Here is a 27,188-nt window from a genome sequence, read left to right on the forward strand (position 1 = left end):
TTTTACAAGGAAGTCTCTGAGGATTAAGAATGTAGTATATATGAAGTAATTTGAAAAGTATAAAGTCCTACATATATTTCAGGTATAATAATGATTCAGTACTTATTCCTAATATCATAATCATGGCTAGACTCCCTTTGGAGAGATTTTTGATTACTGCCTTATTTCATAGTTTTGCTTCAAGTAATCTTTCAAGTTCACAGAAAATTGGAACATTCAGTCTCTGCCTTTAAAATTTACAATATTGTGGGGTTTCAGAACATACAAGAGAGTTTCGATTTAAAAGTTATAGACTTGATAACTTCAAGTTCTAAATAATTAATCATGCCACATTTATAGAGAATGTAATTATTTCAGTAGAAGCATTGTTGATATGGTAATCGTAAGTTTCACCGTGACCCTCAGGTTTTTAAAAATTTACTTTGATATTAAATAATTTGCAAAGATTTTACTTTATTTTCTTAAATGTGTAATTCTTCAATTTTATTTGTTTAGTTTTCTAATGTCTATTTATGTCATTTTTTCCTGACTACAGGGAATTCTAACCCACTTTTAATGAATCTACGTAACATTATTTTTCCAGAACGGGTTCATTACCTCATTCATCTGAACAGCTGCTGGGCCACAAAGAGGGTGCCCGGGATTCAGTTGCGTTATTGGATGCTAAAGAATTACTGAAATATTTTACCTCAGACGGCTTACCAATTGGAGATCTTCAACCTTTACAGATCCAAAAAGGGTAAGTCATAAACTTATAATTTCTAATTAACTTTTTAAATTATATTTATTGGGGTGACATTGATTTAATAAAATTAAATAAGTTTCAAATGTACAATTCAATAATACGTCTTATGTATAGCTTGTTGTTTGGTCACTACCCAAAATTAAATTTCCTTCGGTCACCATATGTATGACCTCCTTATCTACCCTGCCCGTTCCCTCTGGTTGATTCGGCTGATCTGGCTGTGTAGACGAGTGTCCCCTTCCTCCCTCACTGCTCCATGTGCTTCCCTCCTGAAGCTGTGTTCTCAGTCAAAGAAGATGACCTTCCCCATTGAAGAGAGGACCAGTCTTCAGTCAAGGTCATATGATTAGCTGTGCTCCCCTTCTAGAACCTCCAAACAAGCCCCAGTTAATTTTTTGAAAGTTCATTTAAAAAACACTTCGCATCTTATTTCCCCATTTAATTGTGCCCTATGCCACTTAGGCTAAATTTACAAGTTTGGTCCCAGTGTATATCAGTTGGTCTTCATTCTCACATTTTACTGTAGCCAAATGTCCTGCTGTTTTGTGGTATTGAATATAAGGGACGCAAGAATAATAAAAGCAACCTCAGCACATTCCCTATAAAACTCAGTAGCTTCTACTTCGTATATAAAGGACAGTACTTTTTTAAGAAAAATTATAATTTGACTTGCAAATATGTATTTTTTAATTCTCTTTTCTGTTACTTCTAGTTTTGATTTTGTTGCTTTGTACTTGTCATGACATTGTCAGTCATGCCTAATAGTAGCAAAAAGCAGGCTTTCAACTGAAGAAAATAGGAAAATGTAATAAAAAAGCTTTTGAAACTATAACATTACCAAGTAAGAACTCAGTGTCTCATGAATAATTTATAACTAATTTGAATTCCAAGACAACTTCCACTAAGTTACTAGTTAATAAAAACTGAATGTCGCCAAAGTTGACTTAATTACAGGCGAAATTGTAACATCATATGCTTGTGAGATTTGAATAATTTGTTCACTACTCCAATTTCTTTTTGATTGTTAATCAGTTATTTTGAAAACCTTCCAAAGGACCTTAAAAATTATAGATCCGTTCCATCGCTTTTGTAAGGGTTGTTCTTGCAAATACTGATTTTAAAGGTAACTTTTGGAAAGGATCTATTTGATGGTAGTTACATCTCAAAGATAATGATAGAACATGTTACCTTAAGTGCAGCGCGACAGGGAGTGACTTTGAAAACCTGAGGTTCGTAATTACCCTGGGTCTTAATGACTTAATGATCTTAGTGACATAAAAGTTTTATAATTTTAGAGTAATTTTCTTTTTCTCATACCCTTTTTTTTTTTTTGTGGGAATCAAGAAAGTGAAGAAGTATATACACATTTTCATCTATTTAGTTTTGGATTATTGTCCTTCTAAATCATGAAGCATGAACTGGCAGAGTCAGCTGGGTTTCCCAACACTGAAGTATGTAGGTTTTTCTCTTTTTGGCCAGATGTCTTTCTAGGTGCAGTGTTGTAGGGGGATATATTTAATTCTTTCTTTAGTGTACAGGCGATTTATTTAGGACGATTTGATATAATTCCTTGCTGTTAGTAGAGAACTGCATCATTATCAAATATATCTTCTGTTAGTGTTAAAGTTGAAGGATGCACTTCCACAGCAATGAATCAAGAACCTGTGGACTGAAACGACTTCCTATGCAAAGAGCCATTCAGATTGCTGCACTAAATTAAAGTGCAGGCATGACTCCTATGTATATATCAGACATATTAAACAATTGACAAAATACATATTTATTAAAATGTTTCTTTTAGAAAGAATAAGATGTGAGTAAAATTATACAAACAAACAAAAAGATAAAGCTGCTGAGAGGGATTGAAATAAATGGAATATAGCAGGGTAAAGGAAAGCAGTGCAATGCTAGGTACCTAAAGAGTTCCGTGTTACAAAATTATTCACTTTTATAATCAGTCAACAAAACACGGGGGTCATTGCAATTTATTAGTGTTACTTTTTGTGCAACACTTTAAGTGGATGCATTAAAATATAAATTCTGTTTTCTTTGAATTTATTAATGAACATATATCTTACATTTTAGTGTAGTAATTTCAAATGCTTCTCATAATACCCAAGATAATTTTCAGTGGCAAATGGGCAGTTTCCTTACTAATGACTTAGTGGGAAAATGCGATAGCAAATTTATTCTTGGTACTCTATTACGTACTTGCCTTTCTACATACTGTTTCTAAGTCTTCCGAATTCAAACCCCTGGTATTTTATTCTGCCTATGACCATGTAAAGACCATTGATCTGTAATTCTCCCATTCCCATCTAACCTTTTTTGAGCTTCAGGAACATGATCCAGTGCATTAGAATAGTGCCTCCCAAATCAGGCAGAGAAGTGGGCACCTATAAGAAAATCAAGAGGGCTGAGCCTAATTGCAAGGACCTTTCCAGGGTATGGAATGAGGTTGAGCATGAACATTTTATGTAAGCTCACATATGATTAGTTTTAACATACCCGCTGATTGAAAACCTACTCAGAGAAAGAACCAAAGTCAGCAGTTAGTCTCAGATACGCTGGAATATTTAAAAGGTTGTTGACTCTTAAAGTAAGTGTCAAGATGACTGTATTCCTAGATGAGGAAAGATCCGAGTCGAAATACGTTATAGTAGGAAGTAAATACTTCTTTTGTTACCAAAGATTTGAGTTGACTTAATTATTCCCCTGTAAAAAAGAGTGTAACTAAATGTATAAACATTAGTTCATTACACTAAGAAAAGGAAAATCCTTCCAGAATAATGCTGCCTCTTGAATTTCCACTAAGGATCATTGCCCATTCTTGATCTATCCATTTCTTTGAATAGTTTTGTGAAATAAGTAATATCACAACTTTGGAAACTTGAGGCACAGAAACGTAAGTGACGAAATCCACAGGCCTGACTTTTGCTTCCTTTTCTTTCTAAAATCTGATGTAACTAAATTTTTATCCCATGTAAGATTCGGTTAGACTGAGGGGAGTCACATTTCTTTGTTGAGACACTCTCTGGAACCTTCTCTTCGTCAGTAAATAAACTTTAAATACAAATGAAGAACTTTTTTTGTTTCAGGGAAAAGACTTTTTTTCTGACCCCAGAGCTTAGTCCTCGGAAACTTCGGGTTTTACCTTTTGAAAAAGCTTCAGTATGTCATTACCATGGAATTGAGTAAGTTTCTGATTTATACTTAATTTTTCTGCATGTCGTTGATGTAGCTGATCTTATGTGAGTGTGAAGAGTGACTATAATAAGAGGTATTGAGGTATACACAAGCCAAAGAGAAAGTATGTCAAAAAACAAAACACTACGTGCACAAATAATTTGTCTTCTATTGAAAATAAGTTATTTGATGACTGATCAGTTTCATAGCATTCGAACATCCTATTATTAGTTACTAGATATTTTAATAAAAATTATTTTGGTCTCTACATTATAAATGTATTTACACTACTGGTCACATTCATTTTTCCTGGTCACTAATTACACTGCAATTACTCCAGAACTATTAGATAAAATGTGTTCCCATCTCTAACATGTTATTTATGCGTGCATTTAAATAGAATTTTAATTGACTGATTTGAATAAAATTTCAAAGGATTCTCTTGCTTAAAAGCAGTTTCTGAGGGCATGTGCACCTCTACCTTTTTCACAAGGACAAGAAATGGAACGATGATGATAATATATTTTATGATCAATTCTCAAGACCTTGGTAATTCCTTTTGCAAAATACATTCTTAAAGCAAAACATTATTTTATGTTAATTTTCCATAAATGAAAATGGAAAAGAACTTGATTTTACCTTAATCTTTAAGAAGTCAGTTTAAGTTTATAAGGGAACAACTGAAACATACTTTTTTGATTGACTTGTGAACTTAATCTGTATCTCACACAAACCTTAAAAATACTTGCTGACAATCATTCACTCGGGAGCCAAAGATACAAAAGACTGTAAAATAACTATTTCTGCCATTAAGAAGCATATACTCTAGTAGAGAAGAAGAAACACATGATTTTAGTAGAGTATAAGTGATGTTAGAATATAACTGCCTGGTGGATAAGACAAATAAGCATCAGGAACTATTTGAGAGAACTTCAAAGAGGACGTCTGAACTAAGTCCGAAGGAGTTTACCTGGCAAAAAGGGGTTATCTAGGGGAGGATCAAGGTACAGAGTCTAGAAAGAGGAAATAGCATTTTGTTTTTTAATAAGAGTAATAATAAGTATTTCGTATTATGAGACCAAATCATCGTGATGATCACTGTTGACATGGCAGGAAGACCAATCTTTACTTTGAGGCAGTAAAAACCCTTTATTTTTAAAGCACAAAATTACATGCTTGGGTTTGTTTTGTTGAATGAAATCTCACTGCCCTTTAATGAACTCAGCTGTTTTAAGCAAGAGATGTTGAAAGACTAAAATGTCATCAAGACATTGAAAATAGGAAGGAGAATGCAAACTTAAGAGCTATGTGAAGAATTTGAGAAACCAATTAGATGTTGGGGATGAGAAAGCAAAATAAGAATTTCTTAAGTGTTTTTAGCACAGGCATATTAGGTGGCTGGTAGGGGAATTTGAGAAATATAGATCACCACCCAACAAGTCCTAGGAATGTTTAGGTTTCTGGCTATATTTAAATAACATTTATTTCATTTAAGGAATATGGATGTAAAGTTTAACTCTGGAAGCAAAATCTTCAGTTGCTTTATTTTCAAGCATCAAAATGAAACTCCCATTATAATCAGATACAAAAGAAAAAAAAAAGATACCTGCTTTCATTAGATTTTTTTTTTGTAAACAATTGTTCTGTATGCTCCAGTCAATGAATTAAAATAAGGAAAACTAAAGAGTTTAAATGAGCTGTACGATCTACAGCCATGCTACCCTGAACGAGCCCAATCCCCTCTGATCTTGGAAGCTAAGCAGGGTCGGGCCTGGTTAGTACTCGGATGGGAAGACCACTAGGTGCTGTAGGAGTAAAAAAATTTTTAAAAAAGAATAAGGTTTTGTAAGCTGACAGGGTCCTTGCAATCTGTGAGGTCAACCAAGGGTTGCCTTGCCTAAAAAACAAACAAATAAATGAAAGAGCTATATGTATTGAAAAAGAGAGCAAAAGAAGGTTTTCATTATTGTTGGTTTGTAGAGAAGAAACCTGAAAGACTATCCAAAGCAGTGGGAGAATTCGTGAAATGGCCAATAATACACTACATATAAAAAGCGTGGTTTTTCTCTAACCAGCCATTTCCAGTTTTAAACACAATCAAAAAGAACTCATGCCTGATAACAAGTAAAACCATAAGTATTAAAAGTAATCTTAGAAAGAAAGGTAGAATGGAAAAAAATTGCAGGTGTTTATAATATATTCATTCATTAAGCTTAATGAATGTACACTAAGTGATATACACTGAGTTATTACTCAAGGTTATTGTTTGCAGTGTTATTTAAAATAAAAAACATAGGAAACAATGTCTAACATTAGGGGCTTGGTTGAATAAATGATAGTATAGCCATAAAATAAAATTCTGTACCCCCACTGGAATGGCTAAAATCGAAGAGACTGATAAATATTGGCAAGTATATGGAGTAATCAGAAATCTTATACATTGTTGGTGGGAGTAGAAAATGATATATTTACTTCAGAAAAGGATCTGGCAGGTTCTTATAAAACTTAACATACTCAGACTCTATTTCTCAGCAATTCCATTACTAGGTATTTGCCTAAGAGAAATGAAAACATAACTTTGCAAAAGGACTTGTATGAGAACGTACCGAGCGTTTTATTCATGATAGCCCTGTCTGGGAGCAGCCTAGGTGTACAACAGGAGAAGCAATAAATAAACCAGTATATGCACACGGAGCAATACTGATCGGCAATAGCAAGGAACATACAGCATTAAGCCAAAACGTTAAACTTCTGTCCGTCTGAGTGTGGCAAAACGGTTGAATTGGAGGACTTTGAAATGAGCAACAACAACAAAAACTGAACAACAGCTAAGAATTAATCATTTCTGAAAGAAATCCCATAGGAAATGCTAATTTAAGTATAACTGGTTCTAAAGATAAGAATCGTAAATTGTTTTGCTAACAACAGGCAACTCAGAGACAACCCCTGCATCATAAAAAGATAAGTAATGCCATTTGTTTGAGCTTTTCGTTTCTGATAATTGAGGAAAGAATTCCTTATTTGAGAGGATTATTGCTTTTCCTATAACATCAAAAAGTTAGGTATGTTTCCCAAATAAACTCAAATTTAGCTAAACCTTTTATTTAGACTATTATTTTTAGCTCTATACCCTTTTGCACCATGATTACAGATTTAACTTTTTATTTGATCTAAATTTACCTTAGTCAAATTTAAGTGGGAGCTTCTTTTTTCTAGTATAGAAAAATTTGATTAATAGGATATGTTTTTGTTTTTCTCCCTTTTTGATTTTATTAAAGACCTAGAAATAAGCAACAAAAGTTTATAATAAAAACCAACGATTCCTTTCTTTATTATTTCCTTCCTCTGGTCCCAGTTTTCAGAAACAAGTGTTTTATTTGTTTGATTTAAGCTTCTCTGGTGATTTCCTCTCTTATTCTAAAGGGTACCTTTTGTCAATATTTATTAATATCTCCATAGAAAATGTTATTGACTCTTTACTATGCAATATGAGGATTTGGTTTCCCTTCTCCTCAATTTGAGTTTTCTGCTATTTATTTTTATGTATTCGAATAATATATCTAAACTTCTATTTCTTACTTCATCAACTATGAAACAGTACCTCTCCCATCTTGTTTGATAAGAATTTTGGGGCCTTCTAATCTGTTAGTGGAACCTATAAGCATTTAAGATACTCTGTATATAGGTTGAGCCTGAAAGTTGAAACAGTAAACAGTGATTATATGATTATGATCAACAATAATGATCAACTCTCCTGAGAAAAAGTACTAGTGTTAACATTTTCTTTACTACACAGTCAAAATATCAACCCCAAGAAACATGTTTTTTTCCTTCTTTTTAGCCCTACAAACTCACTGAAGCACTGATTTGAATGGACTAAGCTATAATTCCATTTTAACTAATGACTGAAGCATCCATCACATAACCATGTTTTTGATTATTTTTCTTAAAATGCTGTATAGTTTTGGTTATTTTGTGCCTCAGCTCCCTACTTTTTTTTCTGTTGATTTTAGTTTACTATAGGCAAATTCTAATGGTACATACAAATTTATAGAATTAATAAAAAGTGTAGTCTTCATGATCATTTATTAAAATATTAAATTTGGAGTTACTTGAGCAGTGTTTATTGGTCTAAATCAACATAGAGCTTTATTTATTCATTTCTACATATAAAATGTTATGAGATTCTGCTTCATTATAAAAGAATAGCTTTCTTCTCATGTGCTACGTACCTATCTCCATAAGCAAATAGACAAATCTAGCTGTGACTCCTTTTAAAAAAAAAAATAAATTTATGCTCATTAAGCTTGGGCCTAAGATTAAACTAAGGAAGTTGCAGAAGATGAGCACAGCGAATCCAGAAATATGCTTTTTTTCAAGAAGATTCGGGTGCATTATTGTATGGGGGCCTGTTTATGTTAAACATAGATTATGTAGTAGAAACAAAATTCAAGTGAAAGTTTAATGTAAACATGAAACCACGAAGAAGTTCTCTGTTCCTCTGTTGCTGTAAGCCTTCAGAATCCTTAAGCTCTTTCTCTATAAGGGATATTTAGAAAAAGTATATCATATTAACTCAACTTCAAATCAGTGTTTTTTTAAGGCAAGGCAAAGATATCCACTGATGGATTGTTTGTTTTTTCACTTATCTGTTCTATCCTTGGGTGTAAGATACTATTGATTGTAAGATGCACTGTCTTCTTTAACAACTAATTAAGATCTACTGTCAAACTGTGACAGTCAGTTGCTCACACCAGCCTCTTGTTACTTTGAATTTCCTTTCATCTATTTCAAGAGATTTGGCAGTTTCTCGTGCTTTTCTTGGCATACTTGGTGTATGGTAGTCAGTATCTTGTCTGTTTTGTATTTACAAGGCAAAAATGGCTTCATTTTATAGGTATTTTTCTTTGGACATATAAAGCACTTAGTTATTATTATTTTGTAAGAAAATATAGAATTGATGTCATTCATCCCGCAATGCATGTTTACTTCACTAATATCAAATATACACTCTGCTACACTGTGTCTGTTCCTTTCTTACTTACTAAGTAACTTGTTTCAATAACAAATCGTAGCATAATCTTTTTGAAGACATTTTAATGGCAATTAAAGTCAACATAAAGGGCACATAATTCTTTGAAAGGATGATATTATAGACAGCTGAGATCAAGAGATGTTAAAACTGAAAGAAAAAATTCTACATCTTAGTATCAGAATTTTAGAGTAGAGAAAGATACTCATTTGGAGTCAAGATATGCATCTTTTCTCCCAAAAATTTCCCATAGGCTAATCAGGCATTACACTGCTCATGCCGAGAATTTTCTTAACATTCATGGTCCTTAATTTTACTAGATTCTTTCAGTTGTGCATTATGGAAGTAGGACTCTCATTAGTAAGCCTAAGGATTACAGTTGATATTTAATGAAATATGTTTTGTTAAACAACAAATTAGAGAAAGAATATCAGGGAATTGAGAGACCGAGGTTCTAGTCTCTGCTCTGCTACCAGTTTACATTTCGATGCAGGACCTTAGTTTTCTCCACTGTTAAACTCTTGGGATAGATCAAAGGTTTTGCAGCCCTAGCGACACTTTTGAATCACCTAGGCAGCTTTTAAAAAAAATGTCCATAGCTGGATTATACCCGAGACCCATTAAATTAGAAACTCTGGGGATGTACACCAGGTGTCAATATTTCTTAAAAGTTCTTCGGGTGATTCTAACATGAGGCCATGGGTTGACCTCTGAGTAAGATGATCCTGACAGTTTACATAAGAGACAGTGTACTAAAATGGCTAAAGTCAGACTCTGAAGTCACCAACCTGGGTTTAAGTCCTGGCCATGCTGTGCAGTATCAGCAAACTATAAGATTTGCTGTGGTAGAGAAGAAACCTCATGGCGATGGTGATGACGACGACGATGACAGTGACGACGGTGGTAATGATAATGACAGCAGTGGCATACATTTACTAACTGCTTTGCTTGCATGTTCTAGGCACTGAATCTAAGTGCTAACTTGTACCCATTCGAAAAATTCTCACAGTCGCACTCTGAGATAACTGCTGTAAATCTCATTTTGTAGACAAGGCAACAGAAGCATAAAGTTATTCGGCCAAATTGACACAGCTAATCAGTGGCGGAGCCAGATTTAAATCCAGGAAACCTGGCTCCCTAGTCTGTACCCTTAGAAATCAAACATGAAGTGTCACAAGGAAGAAAGGAAGTCCTTAAAACCTCCATCAGGCAGTTAGATGATAGCGTAACGATACACTCCTTGGGAGCAGACCAAAAGCTTATGAACACAAAATCTGGTTTTAAGGAGCATGTTAGAATTTTACAGGCTGAGAGGATGGTTAACAGAAAGTTTTAATCGTACGGTCCTGCCGTCACATTGTGGAACTGTTTGTTTCCTTGATGCAGCTGTAGCATGGGAGAAAGTACAGAGCTTTCCAAAGTCACATGTCTCTTAGGTGATTTTCCTGATCTGCTTATTTGCTGTACTTCACAACGTGGGCTTCCTTTACATCTCTGATCATTCACGGAGCCGACATCTCACTGGTTCCTTGAATCAGTTTTAGCTAGAAACAGATGCCACAGAGACAGCCAAAGAGTTCGAAGGAAAATCTGTCAGTCAATAAGGTGGGAAGAGAATTTCAAAGAAAAAATTCAGATATTCGGAGCTGTGTTTGGTAAGCCGGTTTAGAATGCCTTTATACCCTTTTAATCTTTGTGTTGAAAATAAATTTGCCCTTTCTAACAGAAGTCAGCATTTCGCGTCGCTGCGTATCAGCCATGCTGAGAAATCAGAGGTTGGTAGAGATTTAAGAGGTATTAAAACAGCAACTGTATTATTTTGAAAATAAGCCAGAGGATTAACTTAATCTATTGCCCAGAGTCAAAGAGGACTTGTACTTCAGATTTTGAAACCTTCTGCCATGTCATCTAGCCACTAGGAAAAACTGAACTTGCATGGGAAGTCAGCCATTCACTCAGCCTTCTAACAATTATTCGGAAGTTAGCTAAGAACTTCTTAGGTAAACTCTTTGCTGTCTTCTAATGGGCAGGAAAAAGCCCTTTGCTGTCACGAGGGCTTTGATTTTAATTCTCTTTCTCTCATTTAGATATTGCTTGGATGACCGAAAATCTTTAGAAAGAGATGGGGGGTTCTCTGAACTTCAGTCTCGTCTGATCCGTTATGAAACTCAGACCACCTGCACCAGAGAGAGTGTCCCCGTGCCCACAGTGCTGAGCCCTCTGCCGTCGCCGGCAGCGTTGTCAGAGCCTGGAAGCGTCCCTGATGGAGAAGCTCTCCAGGGGGAACTCCGGACCGAAGTATCCCGGTTGAAAAGGAGGTCAAACGATCAAAACTGCCTTTACCCCAATAAAAGGTCATATATTAAATGCATAACGATATTTAGTATCTTTTTTATTACTAAATTTATCGAGGTGACATCGGTTAATAAAATATTAAATATCTTGACGGAAAGTATTTTAGTACCTAAGGTAATTTTTTTTTATAGTAGCCTTTTATATTTTTAAGTTGCTTTCTGCATATATTTTGGATTAACTCCTCCATACCAGGAATTTTGTTTTTATTGTGAGCAGCTGACGATTTGCTTGTATGATAAAAAGAAATGACTTGGAAAAAACACACTGTTTCTTGCATTAGATGCTAAGACAGTCCATTAGCACCTCGGATTGTAAAGGCTTAAGCCACAGAATGCTAGAGACCTTTTCCAATAGGGTGAGCAGCGCAGCCGCCCTGGGGAGAGGGTGTTGAGGATGCCAGGCTCCTCTTAACTCCTCCTTCCCTCTCTCACTGCTTCCTGCATGCATTGGCCCCTTAAAGGGGTTCCATGAGGCACCATTTTAAAACCTTTCATTCCACATAAAATACAGCTTTAAAGCCTACGTACAAATACATTATGCAAAACTTTCCTAGCTGCTTTTTTTCCTAGCTAACTAAAATGTTCAAATACTTGAAATTAGAAGTTTAAACTTCTGATTTCTATTGAATTTATGTATCCTTAGAATCTTTGTCAAATTTAGGTCTTTGGCATCTAACACCAGTTTTAAATTCTTATAGTGTTTAAACCTTTCAAAATGTATGAAATATATTTAAGTGAAACCTTCGAATCTTTTTCTGAACAGTTAAAAATATTAGAATGCTATTTTCCTGATATGGAATAACTAAAATTATTTTCATGAGGTCTTTACAAATTCATGGTATTTTTTACACCAGATAAAGTTTGAAAAGCAAATCCATCAACATTTAGGATACTGTATTTTGTAACAATATTTTTTATTTCTGACTTGTGACTAATAAAAAAGAGATGTGTACCAGAAAAGAAAGTACACTATAGCCCTTTGTTTAGCAGGATCGAAGAATATGAGACCCTGTCTTATAAAAGGAAATTTAAACAGGCGGGAAGATTATAGCAAAAGTTAGTTTTATAGTTTTATTTGTATTTGTTTTAACGCTTATATATTTTTGCACAGGTAGTTGCATACATACAATAAGTATAGATGATGTTTTCTTTGTCAAAATTATTGTAATAGAAAAGTATAAATACTTGACAGGTGAGTATTGAATCTATAAATAACATCACCTGGCATGCCATAGCGGATTTATGCAAGAAACTGTAAATTGATGGGTAGGGCAACAGTATGACTGTTACTGTTTTCTATTACTTGAAAGTCTAGTTTATTATTCATTGCTTTCTATATTTTAGTCACTCATTTGAAGAATTAAGGGAGCAACCTTTTAAGACGATGTCTGTCGATTGCTTATTTAAAGCAGTAGTAGTGAGAGATTTTGTTTGTTCTTCTTGGGTTTCTTTTTCAGTGGATATAGTTGTAAACATTTAGGACAGAAAATGGACCTCATTGTTCATTCACCTAATCTCTGTTTTTGACATTTTTCCCCACAATAGACTTGTGAAATCTGAAAGTTCAGATTCTCTTCTTTCTCAAACAAGCGGCAATTCTAACCATCATCACCATGCAGTGACATCCAGAAAGCCATGGGCAGAGAGATCATCTTCTATGACTGATCCATCTATTCCAGTTCTTAGCTCTGAAACTCCAAAAGTCACTACAAAGGCCAGTCCAGGTCAAAAAAGTGTGCACGAATCAAAAGGATTGAGGCAAATTAAGGAATCAAGATCACAGAAACATACACGGGTAAAGATTCATTTTCTGTCTTTTTTAGTTCTATGTGGGAAGAAATTCCTTTATTTGATTCATTTAAAACATATGTCTAAAAATTTTTTGAATGAAATTAAATGTATCTATAATTTACTTTAAAATAATCCAGTGCAAGGATAGTGGGAAAGTGGGTGACAGGGGTATAAATGAAACAGAATTAGCCACAAATAGATCCTAGGTGATAGATAATGTTGAGATAGAGATTTGTTGTAAAATGTTCCCTCTACTTCTCAATGTTTGAAATTTTCCATAATAAAAAAAAAAATAAAGGCACATCTGCATATGCCTACAATGTATAACCTATGCTCAAATTCCAATTCAGAACTCATGATTTGAATTCCTCTCTTAAGATACTCCAGCCATCTCTTGCCAACAGATACTGTCCTGTGACACATGTGACCATGTAAATATTTCAGACCTATAGTCTTCTCAGCCATTTTGTCTTATCCGTTGTTAGCATGGCTACATGATTGCGTGGTTCATAGAACTGAACTCTAAATGTTTGTACCTGTTCCAAGGAATGTTATTTTGTCACATGTTATCTTCTATTCAAGATATTGAAAGAAGTGGTTACCGAAACCCTGAGGAAACACAGCGTCACCGAGGCCCATGAATGTTTCGCCGCCTGCAGCCAGCGTCTCTTTGAGATCTCAAAGTTCTATCTAAAGGTACAGCGTCCTCTCTGCTAATGGCAAAGTTGATGTCGTCTTCTCAATGTTCCTATTTGACATAAAGGCATCTTTAGTATTTCTCACACTCGTTACTTGTTTCCAATTTTTTTAAAAAAAAATAGAGATAGAAAAATTGGAGCCAAAATATTTTATATTTGATTTACTTGATTTCGATCCCCATATATAGAAGGCTACATTTTAATTGGTATCCTCAATATTTTCCTAACAAATCTTTGACCTGAATTGATAATAAGCTTCAAAAAATGTTTGATTAGTAATTATAGTATATAGTGAAAAGGCTACTGGACTGAGTATCAAAACACCCAGTTTTTATATTTGGATCCTTTATCAGCTAGTTGTATGACACTGAACAGATCAGCCACTCATGTGACAGTTTTCTAAAACTTAGATAGTGTTAGGTTGTCTTCAGTTTTAAGGTTTTTCTGACTCGATTCACAGCTTTTTGTGGGCTTCTGTTTAAAATTGCAGATTGACCACATGTATTCAGTTCCCCTTCTTTCTAAAATAAAATCTCTCTCGAAAGACAGTATTAAAGTACCAAAAAAAAAAAAAAAAAACCCCAAGAAAAAAACGTGGAAGTTTTTCAGCACATTATTGAATAAGAGGAATTCCGTGGAAGCACTGGGTAGCAGAGTAAAAGTTACAACCTAATGCCCGCCTAGTAGGATGCCTGTGAGAGTCAAACGAATTCAACTGACACAGTCTCTGTGATGCTCAGGATTCGAAGACTTCAGGTATCATGGAAAGCCAGGGCCAAGGCACCAGGTGGAAAACAGGGGAATTACATAGAGATCTACAGAGTGAACTGAGAACTTTCTACTTGCTCCACGTGGGCTTCTCCCACGATGTGACAGGGCAGGAAATAGTCTCTGGAGGAAAAAAGAATGGGAGGCCCCAGTGAAAACACCAGCTAAGCCCCTTAGCACCCACTTCGCAAAGCCACCAGCGAACAAGCTCTGCATAAAAGATGGAGCTTCCAGTAAGATTTTCAGTGTCTCATTTTTAAATATGGCTGTATGAGCCAGGGTTTAGCAGACTTTTGAGGAAAGCTTCTAACCTGAGTTGTCGTCAAAACATAAAGGACAATATCCAGTTTATTTAGTAATGACTGTTCTCTGTAATTTACTGTGCAAGTTGTAAAATGTTGCATTTGGTTATGTTTAGGATCTTAAAACTTCAAGGGGTCTATTTGAAGAAATGAAGAAAACAGCAAACAACAATGCTGCACAGGTAAATAAATTATTCCCACAGGACTGCATTCAGTTAAATTGCCATTTTATTTCAGGGTAGCTCTGCTGCTCTTACCTATGCAGTAAGAACAGACTTACACAGAGTATTTAGTGATATTTACTAGGCTACGCCGAACAAAAGAGTTTCTGAAATGGTACTAAGAAAGAAAATTTTCAAAATAAACAATCCCAAGAATTAGAAAAATTAATCCATTTTGTTTAGTTATTTTTAAAGTTCAGATTAATTCCTTTCTAGTGACACTTTGGAAAGCTTTTCTAATAAAGGTGAGAAAATAGATCAGAATCTTCATCTTTGTCCGATGTTATTGGGCTTTGTCTGGGTATTATACTCTGCACTAGAAGCAGAAAGTGCTCTTGGGTTAGAAAATAAAACATGTTTTTAAGATAAAATATGTCTTAAGAGTTTCACTTGTTACTTTTTACTTTAAAATTTCTACCATTTTCCTTTAAAGTTTTAACAGTATCTTTTTCTATCACATATTCTTAATAAAAATAAACCATAATCATATTTTTTTCTCCCCCTAGGTGATTGAATGGGTATTAGAAAAGACAAGCAAGAAATAACACATAATTTCTTTGGAGAATTATGAATCGGACAGAGCTGTTACTTACTACTTCCTTCCTTAGTTTGGACATTGTAAACCGATTTCAAAGTTTATTTAAAGAATAGATGTTATATCTCTAAAGACTTTTATAAATATCACATATTTATATAGAGTTTTGAGAATGCCTAGTTCATGTATTTTACTTGTATACCTATTGTATAGTTGCACCAAACTTTAATTTTTAAAGTTGACATTTTTATATATGTTTTAAAATTTTTACTCTTGGTTATTTAATTATTTCAATAAATAGGAAAAGATATCTATTTACTTCTTGGAAGATGTGTTCGTTGTCCCACCTGTTTAAATTACTGAGCCCCAAGCGACACAGTGCAAATGGCTTTTCTCATGTGTTCCAACCGCATGATTTATTAAACGGCGCCTGATTTGGAAAATATGGGCAAAAAATATTCACGCAGATAGCCTTCTTCCTTCAAGACCAGCCTAGAGCCATCACTGTTGGAGCTGCTAATGTTTATTTGGGATCAGAAATGAAGAAAGGGCAGAAATTGTGAAAATAAGACATAGCAAAATTGACTAAGAACAGGCTCCCAGAAAAGGATATCTTTTCCACATTGTAGAAAATCTGGAAAATGCAGGAAGTACAGAGAAGAATGAAAAAAATTTCACGTGGCCCCCATTTACCAATATAGGTAACCACTGTTAATATTTTTTTAAAATATAATTATTTAAAAAATTTCTCAATATTGGGGTCATATGTGTATGTGCATTTGTATTTATATGTGTATATTAATTTATAGCCTGCTTTTCACTTAATATGTCATGAATTTTATATCAATATTAACAACTGTATAAGATAAATGAACCAAAATTTGTTTTATTAATTCCCCATTGTTGAACATATAGGTTTAATTATCCCTGTTATAAATAAAACTTTAATGAATCTTCCTAATACATCATTGATTATATATTTTTTAGGAGTGGAATTTGTGGGTTTTAAGATTTTGCTCACTATTTCCAAATTGCTTTTCTGAGAAATTAATTTACACCCATCGTCAAAGTCCCTGTTTTTGTTTTTGTTTTTTTTTGTTTTGTTTTGTTTTTACTGTTGTTGTTTGTTTTGTTTGTTTGTTTTGATGACTAAAAAAAGTGAGGAGGGAACATTTCTTTAATATGTTGACCACTCTTTAATTGCTCATTTTTATTTCGAATATTTTGACTTTTTCTTACTGGTTGGTAAGCATTCTTCTATGTTAAGGGTAGTAGCTCTTTGTCATTTTGTCATTTCGTTTGCGGTGTTCCTTCGCCCCTGAGATGGCACTGAGCAAGAACATCTGGCAGACACCACTTGGTATAAGCTAAAACTCATGGAAGAAGAGGCCGGAGCATTGAGGCACAGCTGCACATGCTTCGGGGCTGTGCTCGGGGAGAGGGGCCCGGCTGACCAGCCGCTCTGTCTTCATACAGGGACCAGGAAGGGTATGTGGGAGGGAGGGTATATAGGCTGAGCTTAGACATCAGCTATTCTGGGAGTTGTTTACTCGTGCTGGGAATAATGCTGAAAGCTCACAGTTTATAAAATGAGAAGTTTAGAATGAGACCCTTTTTCTTGGGAAAGATAGTGCCACCGGGCCCATCTGTCTAGCTCAGCTGCATTATGTAGTGGTGATACATTCTGCAAAACTGTTGCCTGTACAACCTGTAAAAGAGAAGTTGTACCTAATGAACTTAAGATCCAGTTACGGTTATCTGCAGGCAGAATTTTGAAAGTGTCAAGGGGGCATTTGTTTGTTTAGGTGAAAAGGCAGTGATACAGGAAAAGATAGATGAGCCAAAAAAGGAACTGTTTGTTTGCTAGCAGAATTTAAAAGAGATGCTGAGGGCTTAGGACATTCTGGTTTGGAAAATAAAATGACTTCCCACTTCCAGGATCTCCAGTGGCAAAAAATTCTTAAAGTAAGAGATAGCCTCAGGAAAAAGATCACACCAGAGGTGGGGTTCCATAGTCCTTTATTAAGACCTTAGAAATATTTAAGGATTTAAGTGATATGACAAATGATATGGAGTGTGAAGTGGCATCTTATTGTAGTTTTGATTTCTGATAACCGATGACATTGAGCATCTTTTCATGTGCTTATTGGCCATTTATATATCTTCTTTGGAGAAATGTCCACTCAAATCCTGGGACCATTTTTTGAGTGGATTATATGTCTTTTTATTGTTGAGTTGTATGAGTTCTTTTTATGTCCTGAATTCTATTCATTTATCAGATGTACGATTTCACCTGTTTTCCCCATTTCTATCGGTCGCCTTTTCACTTTATAGTTTTCTTGCTTGCATTTAAGTCTGTGATCTGTTTTGAGTTAATTTTGGTGCGAAGAAGAGATTCACTTTCATTCTTTTGCATATATTTATCCAGTTGTCCCATCACTGTTTATAGAAAAGACTGTACTTTCTCCATTGAGTTTTATTGGCAACAGAAAATTCATAAAGTTTTAAGGAATTTGTATCAAAATGAAAAGAGGCCTCCTGGCCACTAAATTCCAATAGATAGAAGGATGAGAAAACTCTTCAGTTGCAAATAGGGACTATTTTCTTCTGGATAAGAAAGACTTTTCAGAAAGTCAGAGCCAAGAGCCCACAGGGCAGAGCCAGGAATGACGGGGTAGAGCACCACTCCCGGGTAGCAGAAATGAACCCTGTGTCACATCCCCTGGCCCTGACAGTGAGATCTGGTGACGTATGCCAGCTGGATGTCAGGATTACTGTGGACTAATGATTAGTCCCTAATGAAAAGGGGCATCAGCTGCAGTGATCCTGGCCCTGCCTCGCCGTCGTATGTTGGATATAGTATGGACGGCAGTACGGGTTCAGTTAATTAGGTCACAATATTCTGGATTTGAGAGAGCCATACCCTAGGAAGTCTCTCTCCTATCTGGACCAGATGAAGATCATGAAATACTGGACGTTAGCTCCTATTGGGAAGAAATATACACGTTATGCATATGGAGAATGAACATAATCATGGCCAGACTGTGGAATGTAGTAAGTTAAATATGGCCACATGCTTTGAGATTCTCCCATCAGGAGATGGACTCTGTTCCTCTAGGCCTTGCATCTGGGTTGGCAATGTAACTTGGTTTGACCATGTATGACATAAGTGACATGGTGTGAGCTGGAACCTAGGCCTCGCAGCTTCTGGATTGCTCCTTGTAGAACCTTGTTCTGACTGTAGGAGCCACATAAAAGAACGGCTAACTTCCTAGACGATGAAAGGCCATATGGAAGGAGGACCAAGGGGCCCCATCTGGCAGCACCAGCTGCAGGACAGTGAGGGAGGCATCTTGGATCTCCCAGTCCAACACAGGACTCCAGCTAAATACAGCCACATGAATGAACCCAGGCGAAGCCCGCAAGGAACTGCCCAGCCAACCCACAGAATACTGAGAATAACGTGTTGCTGTGTTCTAAGCTACCAGGTTGTAAGGTGGTTCGTTTTGAGTAAACTTTTGGTTCCATTCACATTGGAGAATTCATTGAGAGGCCAAGTGCAAGGAGGAAAATTGCAAAAACTTCATTGATGAAGGTCTTAGTTTGAAGGCCCGACTTGCAGAAAAAAGAAGTAGCTTCTCTTTGGACTGGATTTGCCTTTCTCAGGAGACGCAGAAGACTTGCAGAGGAAGCAGTTCCTTTACCCCATGTGCAGGTGAGAATTACAAAGCAGGCAAGCTGCAATTAATGAGGGTCTTTCTTGGGCATTCCCTTTTAGTTCTTGAGAGGAGATACGCTTTATTCATCCCAAGAATATGGTTGAAAGTTGCTGAAAATAAAACTGGCTTTGTTTCTTGGGAAGAACAAATTTTCCTTTCAAAATTGCCAGGCCCTGGTCCAAGCCTAGGCAGAATCTCAGCCGTCAGGCCAGTGGGCTCCGCCCCTGGGACCGGCTTGGGGCCTTGCCCATGGGATGCCTTCTCCTCCGCGGATGGGCTGATCCGTGTGTGTCAGTTCTTAATCCTGTCTCCCATCTCTTTGGGGCATCGTTTTTCAGCATCTTCCACCAATGCCCTACTCTTCTTGCTGCGGCACTGTCTGAGCAATGTTTTCTGTGCCGAGTCATATACTCTTCCAAGAAAGGCCTTATGTATGTCCAAGAAAAGAATGAACCGAGGATAAAAGGCCAAAATAGAGGATCCTACTGCTTTTCTGTTATACAAACCGTGCCCTCTGTGGACATGGTTTAGTCATGTTAATGAGACATTAGACTTGCTTCCCCAAGTGAAATCTAATTTAGTGTAATTTAGAAGACCACGGGTGACATGATAATTAATTTCTGGCCATATATTCAAATAGTTCTATCCAAGATTTTATAGACAACTTAAAAAAATTATTCACCATTATCAGAACACTATTTACTCACGGGGGGGAAAAACACCTTTTTCAAAAGAGAATTGAAGAAGTTCACATAATGTAGAGGGGTCTTAAGGTCACCCCCAAGGTGCTGGCCATGTTTTCCCGCAGTGGCCGGTGGTAAGAGGCCTTTTGTTACTTTCGCCTCCCAGACATTTTTATACAAGTACAAGCATGTCACCATGTGTCTGTTGTTTCTCAACTGAGCAGACCCAACACCCCTTTCATAAGAATGATTTTTAATGTCCCCTTTGCTGTCATCAGGTAAAATTAATAAATAAAGGTCTTTGGCCAAGCTCTCTAGAAAACAAAACCTGAGACAAGAATTAAGGTGACGCTGTGTTTAGGAGATCCAGTTCCAGGGCACTGAGTGAGGATGAGTAGGGGGAAAGGGCAGAGAAGGCAAGAAGGCACGGCTGGGTGATACATTACTGCACTGGTCACTTTCATGGGGCCCAAAGGGACACAGCCCGTCACTCAGCAGGTGTCTTCTTTTGTCATGGGATGTCTCACAGGATGTATGATGTATGGAGAAACCAGATCTCAGAGAAGTACACAGGAAGGAGGAAGAAAAGGATCACTCATCTTCTCAGGGCCTATCTGTTATCGTGTTTGGCTGACAAAGCTTTGAAGCCCCTGCAGTTCTGGGTTACTCAGGTCATTACCTTTACTAGCAGCTCAGGACACCAGTTCTCATGCCCTAGAGTGTGTCCTTTGATCCAAGTCTGGAATTGATGACAACCCAGAAAATCAAGTGTGCATCTCCTTAGCCTGGCTGCCTGGCAGCAGCTGAGGAGAGAGGGGAGGGGAGGATGCATTTCCAGCCAAGCAATTAGTTGGCTCTAAGTGGCAGAAGAACTTAGGTCAAGCAGAGCTGGTTGTGGTGGTACCTAAGGTTGAGCAAGTGGCTCAGAGTCTTAAGAGGACAGAGGATGGCAGTGAGGGTATTTGATGAGAGACATAGGACGTGCCCAGTACAGTAATATAACCTACATGCACTCAGGCTTTTTAAAATCGAAATCCCCTAACTGTAAGGTAAAGACTTTTAGGAAAGGAATAATAATAAAATAATATGCGTTTCAATATGGAGATGCTAGAATACAGCTACACTACAAGACGAAATGCAGTTGCTGAATATTTGACTTTTACCTAGATTCAGCAAGAACGAGGCACATGTAAAAGTAGCCAGTGTACATGCTCGCTAACCTGTGACTTGTTTTTACAAACTTTTTATAAGATGCCTTATGCAGAACAAAAACACGGCCTTCCATATACATGGTCGTTGCATACTAAGAAAATTCAAAGTATATTCAGTCGGTCGAAGAATGTAAAATGTAGTGGGTCTGCTTTCAGATAATTATACACATGTTTTTCACCTACATGGATAACTCAGAGGACACAAAAATTATGTGGGAAATGGCTCCATGGACACAGGGACTGTCATCATATGACAGGAAGTCTCCCAGCTCTGGATAGTTCCCTCCCCCATCACCCTGACGGCAAAACAGCATGAGTCCAGAGTTCCAAGTGCCCCAGCAGAGCCACGCTGTAAAGAGAACCACTTTTTTTTTCTTTTAATAATTAGGCTTTTCTTTCTTTCTATTTGTTTGTTTGTTTATATTTTTTTAATTGAAGAAATGATGTAATTTTTTTTTCTTTTTCTTTTTTCTTCTACTGCACAGGTATGCCAGGAGTTATTTAGTTCTCGATGGTCACATTGACCTTTTCAGCCTCTTGTTACAAACAATGCTCCAAAGATGATCCTCGTGCATTAGTTGTTGAGCACTTGCACAATCTCTTGGGTAAAGTTTCATAAGTCGAAAGGTACGTATATTTAAAATTTTTTATAGATATTGCCAAATTGCCCTTCAAATTATTGCTAAATCTCCACCTGCTGATGGGCGTATAAATGCCAGTGTTCCCTAGACTTCCCACCACTAAGTATTCTGAGAGGTTTTAGTCCTGTCCAATTGGTATTTTCAAGATGAAAATGAAGAATTATAAACGTTGTATTTAAAACCATTTTTGGATCATTTCATATTACCTAGTAGACCCTAGCCTTGATTTGTCTTTTTATCTAGGGCACTCATGTGGAAAAGATTGGACTTTGTGTGTTTTCTAAGGTAGAACAGGGTGATGACTAAAGTCAGGCAGACATAAGTTTTGACTCTAAGAATCTTAAGAACTTTCTAGCAACTGTAGCCACCTGGCAATAAAATGGGCAGCCTCAGGAGGTGAGCTCCCTCCCTATCGCTGGGAATTACCTGTTTCTGGCGGGATAAACAACTACCAGATGTGTTCAGGAAGATTCCTGAGTTTAGTGACTATGACATAAGATCATCATTTCCCCAAATGTAGAACCAGGACCATAGCGTGTGTGGGATGACTTAAGGTGGTACAAACTTTTAAAATTTTAATTGGTGTATATTCATTTTTATATGTACATGCTATGTTTCTGTACTACTGCAAATTGTATATTAAGGTAGTTCAGCTAAAATTCAAAATAAATTTTAGGAAATAATATATTTTAGGACCTCTAAAATCTCTTCAAAACGGAGATTCTACAATTTTAAATGTAATCTCAGTGCTCTATTTTCAAATAGTAAAAAGACTTCTCAGCCCGAGCCTGTTACATTTCTTACGAGCAATTCAAAGACAAATCAAGTTCTTGTACTATAGAGAACTCAAGTATTCGGAACTTAGTGTATAGTTGAATCCCAAGGAAACTTAGTTAAAAATGAGATCCCTAAGTCCCAGGTGAAGATCCATCCTGAAACTATACACACAAAAATAATGCAAAAAAAAAAAAAAAATGCTAACAGCATCTCCTGTACCCATTGGCACCTTCTCAAGGCCAGTCTTGGAGGAAGAAAATAGCAGGCCATGCAATCACTCCCCTGTCCCCCTGGGGCCAACATCAAACCATCAGCCAGTCCATCATACTCAGCCGAATATTTATTTAACTCATATATAAATTTTACATGATATCCATGGTGCTATAAACATAGGCACATTTTTTTTTTTTTTAACTCAAGATACATTCAAAAATTACTCCCTCACCCCAGCCCACTCCAAACCCTCAAGACAGAATATCTAATATTTGTAGAACAAGGGCCAAAAAGGCCCCACATGTTAATTTAAGGAGAATCTTTCTGACCATTAAAGGTCATTCCTTCAGAAGTCAGCCAAGGAGGGTCAACAAGCTTTGGGACAAAGGAGCATGCATCTTTCAGTATTTTAATACCATCAAAATGGTAGAATTAATTGAATGGCTTCTGCCTTGGTATTTTTTAATAGGTGTTTGATTTTATTTCTCCTACTTGTTCAAGTCAGAAAAAAAAATTGGTATCCATCATTTCTATTGGTCTTCTTTAAATCTATATGAGATGGTCTAAAGATTTGACACTACACCAAAGGACTCGCCTAACCAGGTCTCTAACAAATGGCTAGCTTCCCACTAAGTACAATTAAAAACCATTTGTTTGTGTTGGTTTGCCCTTAAAGGGACAAACATTGTGAATTTAATAATTCATTGTTTCAAATAAGAAATGGACTGAGCACAGAGTGAATTGGGCGGAAACAGATTCCCCAGAATGACCCAGTTGATTCATCGACTATACCCAAGCAATGATCCAGACATAGGAGTTTGTGTCATTCCAAACATTCATAACACACATCAAGACAAGATTAAGATCTACAATGTAAAGTCATTATAACTTGTTGAATTCAGAATGAGAAAAAAATGAATATTCAAAATTGATTCATCATAGCAACTCTGATACGATACACTGACTTGGAAGAAAATAAAATGATTCATATATACACAATTTTCTGAGTAGAATTTTCTTTTTCTTGCTAATAACACACTTTAGTTCAGAAAATGCATTAATTTTATTCAAATATATTTTTTCTAAAATATAAATATTTAAATTAAGTTTTTATAAATGCAGAGCATGTAGTTTCTGTTGATCCCCACCCAGATATTAATCAGTCCAAAACTTAAGTGATGAAGAAATAATATTTGTAATTATGATCATTTTAATTTGTCTATAAATATATAATAGGATCTTTGCAACTTAATTATGAGTAATTAACTCATACTTCATGTACTACTGAGCACCTTAGATTACATATTGTTGAATTAAACTATTGGCATTAATATATGTATTTTAACATGTTATTTACAATACACAAGTATAATTCTCTTGTATAACAACATTCCAGTGATTTTGAAAATATATAATGAAAGAGTGCCATATAATTTACAAATGCATCAAAGCTTTCCTTACAATTGTAAGTCTGGGACTTCACCGTTCAGCATTTTAAATAGGAAACCAAAAAAAAGAAAAAAAAATCAATGTTCTAAAGCTTGGCTTTATTCAATTCCTGCTCAGCATCTGCTTATAAGAACACTTCAGAATCTTTCTACATGGCATTCCTTTAACCCCATTTCACTTTTTAAAGCTCTTTGCATAGGTATTTGCTAAAATGCAATTCAAACACACACACACACACACACACACACACACACACACACACACACACACACACACATCTAACCCAGAACCTTTGTCTTTGTAAACTGCAGGGGAAAGAAGGGTTACAAATGCTTACAGAAATTCTAGAGCTAATTTTAAGGTTTGGGAAAACTGATTCCCAAATCAAATAATAGGTATATTTTTAGTGAATTTTTTTTTGAAAGATAAAAGCATTAAATCAGTAATACGCTTTATGGTGTCTGAAAATATTCTTGTAGAAAAATATCAGGTCATTATATTTACCTGGAATTCTGAAAGAGCTGCAGATGCTATCAATAGATTTGATTATAACGCTGGGTCTATAGCTAAAACCCAGCAACATCCCCAAGTATATGAGGCTGCTCTATGACTGGTTCAAAAATGCATGCATACAAGCACAGACAGAAACAAGGGTCAATAAATTGCTTAGTGCTTCCACTGAAAACCACAAAATGGGGATAATTAGTTAACCCTACGTGAGTTGTTATATATATGTATATCAAATGAGAATCTTTAAAAAATATATCCATCATTTGCTTTCTATAAATAAAGCTATCTTGGCTCTATGATAGCAGACCTTGGTGTGAGTGCAGCCCAGAATTAAGCATCTTTCATGCACACCACTCTTCAGCAAAGCTTTTCAATTTAAGTAGTCTACTTTGGCTCAGATTCCACCAGCTTACAGCTCAGATCATTATCTGAGGCTTTATTCAATTCCTGCTCAGCATATGCTAATGAGAACACTTCAGAATCTTTCTACATCACTGAAAGATAATTCATTAAGAAAAAGTAACAGCTGCTTCATATTTAAATAAAAGGTGGGTTTCCCTTTGAAGTACTTTCCTTACTAGCAAAAGTCAACTGAGAAGTAGGAAATAAATCACAACAAAACAAGGGGTCATTATTACTGGGGAGGAGAGAGGTGAAAACGTCCATTTCTCATCTATCCAGCCCTGCTTACCTGGCTGAGCCAGTACCTTAGACACTGGTATGATTTACATCCACACGTGCTGTTCTAATGTTCACGTCCTTGTTTGTCAAAAGCTATGCTATGCACCTTCCAAATCACCCGCTCCTCTTTACTCACTGACTGTTCTAAATAGACAAGTTTTATTCTGACATTTCTTGTGTTTTCCTAGGGTATCCCCTTGTAGTTGGTGAAACTGACAGAGCAGTCTGGGACAGTTAAGCAGGACTCCGGGGATCTAAAGCTGACTGTGGCGTATGAGATCTGGTGCACTGCTCACTGCGAATGGTGTCTGATGGCACACTTCCTGGTGGCATCGTGGCCCCCTTCTCAAAGGCAAGTCACCCCTCCGTTCAGGCCACCAAGCCCAGTCTTGTAATTTTGGCTGACAGGAAGGAATGGATGATGAAAACGATTGGCTTGGGGCAGGAATGAAGGTCCAGTTGCTGAAATTTAAAAAGAGAGCGGGAGGCGTTTCAAATTAATGCTCGATACAGAACAGAGATTTACACATCAAACGGATCTGTAAACTTCCTGCTTTTAATAGTTAACTGGAACAATTCGTGTTTTTAAATCCTTCCTTGCCCCTCAATGAGATTAAAAAATAATAATAATAAAGCTCTTTGAACTTATTCCTTACATTTCACATATCTTTTTTTTTTTTCTGAAATGGGTTTTGTAAAATTATATATACCAATGGCATACACACTGATGTTGCCTTTCTTGATCGTCTAAACTATTTATTTTTGGTATCACAATCGTGATACTTGTGTTGGATGAGGTACGGCATGAAGTAGTACTAAATTTCACTTCTGAAGATTAGGTTTGAGTCCTGGCTCTACCGCTCTTTTAGATGTAGAACCTTGGAGTCACTTAAAATTTTTTCTGATCCTACCTGACTCACAGGATAATCAGAGTATTAAATGAGACACTGTATGTGAAATTGTCTTAAAAACTCCAAAACACAGAACTCATGCTGCTGAGCTGTGTCCTCACTGAATTGTAAGCATGTACCTCACGTGTCTGTCAAGGCCCCTTCTAAAGCCTCAGCTCCCAGCTCTTGGCCAGAGCATCAGAATCAGGTTGAATTTTTATCACTTGATCTAATTCAGGAGCACTGGAGGATTGTTCTCAATTCTCATTTGCCATCCCCAATTCTGTTCTGATGATGAAATCCTGGAAAATAATAACCTGAATGTATAGTATCTGGCAAAGTCAAGGTTTCACACATCCTGAACCAGGCACCCACCGTGCTAAATATTTTCTATACACTATCTTATTTAACTCTCGCAAAATCCATATGGGATAGCTATTGTTATTATCTCTGTTTTCTATGAGAAACTAAGACCGACTTCAATCCTTGTATTCTATGGGTGAGGAGACTGAGACCCAAAGGAGTAAAAGTACTGGCCCAAGACAGTTGGCGATTAGTTCTAAAAGAGAGCATAAAGACTAGCTGGAAAATGTTCTCAGAAAGTAATTTCAGGTCAACTCTCAGCCACAAGATGTCAACTTCATCGTGACTGCCTATGGCACCCACAGTAAGAAACCTGGTTCTGTGCCGAGGCCAGTAGCGTCGCGTGTTTTAGAACAGTGGTGCTGAAACTTTGAGACGAAAGGCCTTTATACTCAAAATTCTGAGTGTGGTCCTGGCCC

General features: G+C 36.3%; 2 protein-coding genes across 4 annotated transcripts in view; one reads left to right on the forward strand and one right to left on the reverse strand.

Annotated features, from left to right (window-relative positions):
* Window positions 1-16,597, forward strand: part of LOC107516630 (MDM2 binding protein) — a 65,113-nt gene extending 48,516 nt beyond the window's left edge. For 2 of the 3 annotated variants that reach the window (XM_016156560.2, XM_016156549.2), the window contains exons 16-22: window positions 584-739; window positions 3,844-3,939; window positions 11,051-11,317; window positions 12,863-13,112; window positions 13,691-13,804; window positions 14,993-15,058; window positions 15,604-16,597. In XM_016156560.2, the coding sequence (XP_016012046.2) occupies window positions 584-739; window positions 3,844-3,939; window positions 11,051-11,317; window positions 12,863-13,112; window positions 13,691-13,804; window positions 14,993-15,058; window positions 15,604-15,642 (988 nt within the window). In that variant the 3' untranslated portion in view covers window positions 15,643-16,597. Of the gene's footprint in view, window positions 1-583; window positions 740-3,843; window positions 3,940-11,050; window positions 11,318-12,862; window positions 13,113-13,690; window positions 13,805-14,992; window positions 15,465-15,603 lie in introns of those variants that run through there. The other variant, XM_016156545.2, reaches the window with a different exon arrangement.
* A 6,386-nt stretch (window positions 16,598-22,983) lies between these two features.
* Window positions 22,984-27,188, reverse strand: part of SNTB1 (syntrophin beta 1) — a 192,501-nt gene continuing 188,296 nt past the window's right edge. The window contains exon 7 of the mRNA XM_016156574.2: window positions 22,984-25,978. Within this exon, the coding sequence (XP_016012060.2) occupies window positions 25,886-25,978 (93 nt within the window). The 3' untranslated portion in view covers window positions 22,984-25,885. The remainder of the gene's footprint in view (window positions 25,979-27,188) is intronic.

The sequence above is a fragment of the Rousettus aegyptiacus genome, unplaced genomic scaffold, assembly GCF_014176215.1.
Source record: "Rousettus aegyptiacus isolate mRouAeg1 unplaced genomic scaffold, mRouAeg1.p scaffold_m13_p_15, whole genome shotgun sequence".
Lineage (NCBI taxonomy): Eukaryota > Metazoa > Chordata > Mammalia > Chiroptera > Pteropodidae > Rousettus > Rousettus aegyptiacus.